Genomic DNA, 5,882 nt, shown 5'->3' on the forward strand with positions numbered 1-5,882 from the left:
GTTTTGAGAATGTTATGCTTAATGTGTGTGAAGGAATGAATCCAAAATGAACTTTTTGTTTGTTTGTTTTTGTGACGGGTAATAAAATATATTAATATCATATTAAAATTCAGTCCAATTAAATAAGAATAGTATTAAAAAAGTCGCCCTTATAAAACTAAATACATTTATTACGATTACATTGTTTGATTTTATCTGATTATTTTTTGGCATTTAAAGGGACTGTGATTAATATTATTATTACAAGTGATATTATTTCATTTGAACCCAACCATGACGATCAAGGCTTTCGGATTTGCTTTATCTCTCATGTTATTACTCGCAATGGTGGGTTCGCAAGATGTATGCTCATCTGTAACCCAAATAAAATCCCAAGCGGAACTCCATTCTTCAATATTGTCCGAAGTTCATTCTTCACTTGTAATTCTGGAACAAGACACGGTCATCAACGGTTACTACTACAAGATGACGGTGTATGGCACAACCACAACTACGGATTTGCAAGAAGTCTGCTATCCGCTACTCTCTCCCCTTGAGTGCACCACCTACCTTACTTTCCTCGGTGATCATGTCTGGCAAGTTTGCAACAATGCCATTGCTGCTACTATTGGATATGTTGCCGCTTCAGTTGGATATGGTGTCAATTGTTCCATGCTCTATTCCACATACATCTATTAGTTCCTCATTGAATAAAACCGGAAGGAATCTCTCATCTGTGTAGCCATATTGCTTCCTTGTGTGTCCGTTATTATGAATTTTCAATACAATATTGATTTACCTTAGAATAGTTTTCATTATCATCATCATTATCATTAGAAACCAAAGCATCAATGAATTTGGAAGTGTAAATAAGTTGATTTAGAGCTCAAATATGGTAATGAGGGGTTGAATATAACTCAATTTTGAGTATGGTCATTTTTAGTTTTGGTTTTTTATTTCTCTTTGTCTTGCTACCAATATTTCTATTTCCATAGAACCATCATGACATTGTAAAATTCCTGGAAGTGTAACATTGAGATAGTTATTTATTTTCTACACATGTTATATTATTTTTATTTTTACCATATTTTTAACTATTTTCTTTAGTTTCGGCTTTTTAATTTCTGTTGTCTTGCTGCCAATATTTCTTTTAACATTCTAAAATTCTATAGAAATTTGAGATCAAGATATTTATTTATTTTTTGCACATGTTATAGTAGTTTTATCTTTATATATAGATCGCATATCACTCATAGCAATCTCTGGTCTTTCTAGAATATTTCTTGCTTAGTAATGGGTTAGTATCTACATTTTTTCGATGAATATTCTAAATTGTTATAGTTTGGAAGTTGTTCATCTAAATTGTTATAGTTTGGAAGTTGTTCTAGAATGTATGTGGATTAATGTACATTTTTAATACAAGATTGATTTATAACGGAATAGCAGTCATTATCATCAATTTGTTGGGGTTATATTTTATATAACTTTATGTATTTCAAATACTTTTTATTCTTTTATTTTTATGGTGTTCAAGGTTTTTTTTTCTCATTATTAAACAAATTAAAAAAATTATTAGATAGTTATCTATTTCATTTACATAGCTTGACTACTTTTGTTTTGATGGTATCTAAATCAAAGTTGCAATGCCTTTGAGGTGTAGATAAGTTGATTTGGGTGGGGTTTAGTAAATCTAGAGTTCAAACCTCATAAAGAGGGTTGAATATAACTTAGCTTTGAGTATGGTTTTTTCTTTTATATATTTATCATAGTCTTTTTGCCAATATTTCTATTTCCATGGAGCCATTGTAACATTGTAAAATACTTCAAAGTTAACTTTCAGATTGAACTATTTATTTATTTTCTTCACTCATTTGATCTTTATATAAAAATCCCATATCATGCATAATATCATATATTTTGTTAATTTAAAGTGAATAATATAATTTTTTGGACACTTATGATATTATCCACCTCATTATGTGAGTTTCAAAGTCATTTGATTTGGTTTTATTTTTAGTATGAGATATTTTGTTAGTTTAAAATGAATAATGAATTTTTTTTGAGACTACAAATATTATCCACCTAATGAGTGTTGCAAAGTCAATTGATTATGCAAAGTGACTTTCTAGAGCATTTTTGGATTAAGCATAAGTTTAGATTCATGTTAGCTTAAATCTATGATAGTGTGAAAGAGATAAAGTCTCTCAAAGTAGAAAACTTTTTACAGCCCAAAACTTGCAAAAATGTTGTAGATCCATGTGAGGTTTACACTTCAAAATATTTTTTAGATTAAGTATAAAATCCATGTAAGGTTTAAAGTTCAAAATATTTTTTGGATTAAAGCATATAAATGGATACTAGAAAATATCATAGGGATAAATTTGTTGAGATGTTGTTGGTTCCCGAGATAGTGACATACACTAGATTTGTGAGATGGTGGTCAACAAAGACCCTCTTAGCATCACCCCTTTCGAAAACACCCACAAAGTCACTAAAGTCTCACTCGAGACACTAATGGGTGACTTTCACTATCAAGTTTATGAAATGTGATAGTAATGGGTCACTTTCACAATCAAGTTTATGAAATGTGATAGGTTTGTCTTCATGACACGATGCATGGTTTCTAGGTAACACATACTACAATAGCACGTTGCTACTATGCCCTATGCATAGTGCATGATATTTTAGTCCATCTATCTATTGTGAAACCCCACCATGACCATGTGTGATGTAACATAACCCAATTAACCTTAAACATAGTGACATGTGTGCAAGTGTTACACAACTGTCATGGACATATAAGGCCAGCTCACACTTCACACTATAATCAGGTGGGCAACACTTGTGCTCACTTTGTGAGGTTTAACAACCATAATACTACAGGACCATACAAAACCAAATCATCACTATATACTATTACATCGAAACATATCATCAAGATGAGGATTAGGTTTAAAAAACTAGACTATAAACCATTAATGACAATATAATCCCGCAACGAAAAACATGTAAAACCCTCACTTAATATATATAACATCCACCTAGTTATGAGATTCATCCATACACTCAAAAAACTATGCAATAAAAGAAAAGGTACACAAGGTTTTTCCAACTATTGTTTATAAGCACAAAAGAGTACAACAATTCTTCCAACAATAGTTCATATATATTAGAAAAATAGGAATTAGACTATGAGGCTCTCTCACCATCTTACGAAACCATTAAAACATGACAAAACACCATCATAAACCATCCACACCAACACATATATATCCAATAAATACAACCCATTATTATATGGTTGGTGAGCAATGACATACTCGACCATGGTTCCAAAATCACACTAACACAATATTGTTACCAAGACCAATTCTAACTCATCTTCCAAAACACTTTGAATAATTGACCATCATCTAATGACCAATAACTAACCCTACCTTGGCTTGTTTCACTATTTTATAACCATCAGGAGTTCTCTTGAATCCTCCCTCCTTCCCGTCGATTCGATCAAATTGTCCCATAGGCTATTAAGATATTTCCCTTTGTTCTTGTCGATTTTTTCCATATATGTTGTAGCTACGCAAAATATCGTTTGCCTCATTTAGCTCCACTCTGCCTAGTGCTTTCTGTCTAAAAATATCTCTAAATTTTTCATTAGCAATGACCTCCTTGGTTGGCTCCTCCTGTAAAATCCTAATGGTCGATATCCTCTACTCGCACCTTCTTATTCCACTTGTCACTATCCTTGTACAATGTGGCATCTTCCTTTATCACGCCCCAACCATTGTACCAACTCTACACTGTGATCTTGCTTCATGCATCAACCCTCTGTTTCACTCCTTCTTCCTACGTCATCCCTCTACTACACTCCTTCTTCTTGCACCAACCCTCTGATATGCTCTACCTTATCCTTTCCACACTCTTTGTTCCTAATACACCATCTTACTATGTTAAAAATATTTCAATTTGTTTTGGGCCCCAACAGTGCCGTAACGGAAAAATGCGTAGCACCTTCGCTCTTTCTCAAGATGAACTTGAAATATAACCCTACTAAAGAATTCAAGTTCAATGTTCTTATCTGCTTGTTCATGTCACTATGCCCATTTTTATCAACATCCCTCCCAATAGGAATTCCCATTGCACTCTTCTACAAAATCCTTATCAAGGATAAGATCCCAAAAATAGTTGACAAATGAAGAAAAACAAGTTTCACATAATGAATACTTGTATAACTTGAGTGCTTAACACATTTGCAATATATTGAATGTGTTGAAGCTACTCATACAACAATTTTAAAATTCTTTCTTAAACTACAAATAGAAATGCATTTTACAAGATGGAATAAAATTGACTCCAAAATTTTCCATTCAAATCGACTATCAACAAGCCAAACTAGGATAACAATGCCAAAGAAAAAATTGTTGCATACAAGTGATTTGTCTATGAAGATCACTTTTACAAATTGCCCAACTATGGGGATATGCAACTAGTGAAAAACAAAGATTAACAAACTTGAGCTTGACAAATAGTACGCCAATTTCTTACCCAACCAAGTAAATGAACACTCTATTTAAACTTTTTCTTCTTCTTTCACTGCTTCACGGATGGTTACATGTTGTGCCACTTTTTATTTTGTCCCTTCCTCTTCTCATGCTAGCATAATTTGCTTGCCCTTGCTAGGATGAACTTATGGAAACAATTTCCAACACCTCTCAACCCAATGCCCACTGATATTGTAGTGAGTGAAAAATTTCATTTGAGTTTCTCTTTCTCACATGCCTTTAACCATGGATGATATTTTCTCTTTTTGGTCTCAATTCTATTAGACATAAACATCTTCTTGATGGTTGCTTTCCTTTTATAGAACATATCTACACAATGGTTAGATGAAAGGAAAGAGGTGCATGGAAACACATTTCTCAACATGTTATTCAAATCGGCATGTTGTTCTCCATTATGAGAAGCATTTGAATTAAAACGATGATTATATGTCTTTTTTTTGTCCTTTGGCTTACGCTTCTTGCATGAGGAACTTTCAAGGAAAGAAGAACTTTGCTTTGTGTCCTCTTCAACTTGTTCATATCTCTTCGGATATGTTTTTCACTTCAATTCCTCCTTACACATGAGGAACCAACAGTGTACCAATTCCGGATGCAAATCCCAACATCTTGCCTCATCATGTCCTCTTTTATGGCAAAAGGAACATGATACCCATGAGTTGTCACTAGAATACCATTCCTCTTTTGCAACATAGCCTAAGACTTCATATTTAGGACTCTCTTTTTCCTCAATTGGATTTTTAGTGCCTTGATGGTTTACTCCAAGGCCTTCTCCCTTACAACCCATCTTCGTCAAGATCTTGGATCCAATGACTTTAATATGCTTTCCAAATGCTACAAATGAATTTACATCAACACTTTGATGTAAAGAATAAGCATGCAAATGATTACCATTTGTATCATATTTTGATTGACATAAAAAGATGTTTTCAAACACTCTTTTGATTTTGGATTCGTCCTATTGAACACTTTGGCTCTCTTCTTTCAACTGCCTGCATTTGGGTGTTGATAGAACCTCATCCTCCACATCATGTGGAAAAAAGGTACAAACTTTCCCATCTTGCTTCTTTGAGGGACTTTCTACACTAGCATATTGTGTAAGAGTTGTGGTCTACACTAGCGTCTACACCAGCATCTTGCACCATTTTGGTGGTCCTCGGGTTGCTACATGGGGGCTTGAGATTGGCCACCACAAAAAAATGTCTACCACACAAAACTTTCCACTTGGACCGATAACAAGGTGCCACTTGGCACCATCCAATTCACTAGAGAATTATTTTGACCAAGTCAACTTGCCATATCACCTACCCAGTCAGCACTACGTCATCAGTATAACCTCTTGAC

General features: G+C 33.7%; 1 protein-coding gene across 1 annotated transcript; it reads left to right on the forward strand.

The window, feature by feature from the left end:
* Window positions 1–273: 273 nt before the first annotated feature.
* On the forward strand, window positions 274–678 carry LOC149170590 (antifungal protein ginkbilobin-like protein 1). The gene has a single exon (XM_089425644.1). It carries the CDS (start codon window positions 274–276, stop codon window positions 676–678), a length of 405 nt encoding a protein of 134 aa, XP_089281770.1.
* Window positions 679–5,882: the final 5,204 nt, after the last annotated feature.

The sequence above is a fragment of the Pinus tabuliformis genome, chromosome 4_2 (genome assembly GCF_031772625.1).
Source record: "Pinus tabuliformis cultivar Carrire ecotype Pingquan chromosome 4_2, CPIR1, whole genome shotgun sequence".
NCBI lineage: Eukaryota > Viridiplantae > Streptophyta > Pinopsida > Pinales > Pinaceae > Pinus > Pinus tabuliformis.

Excerpts from the sequence above, each read along its gene's own strand:
- LOC149170590 (XM_089425644.1), top strand. The coding sequence starts at position 274 with ATGACGATCAAGGCTTTCGGATTTGCTTTATCTCTCATGTTATTACTC.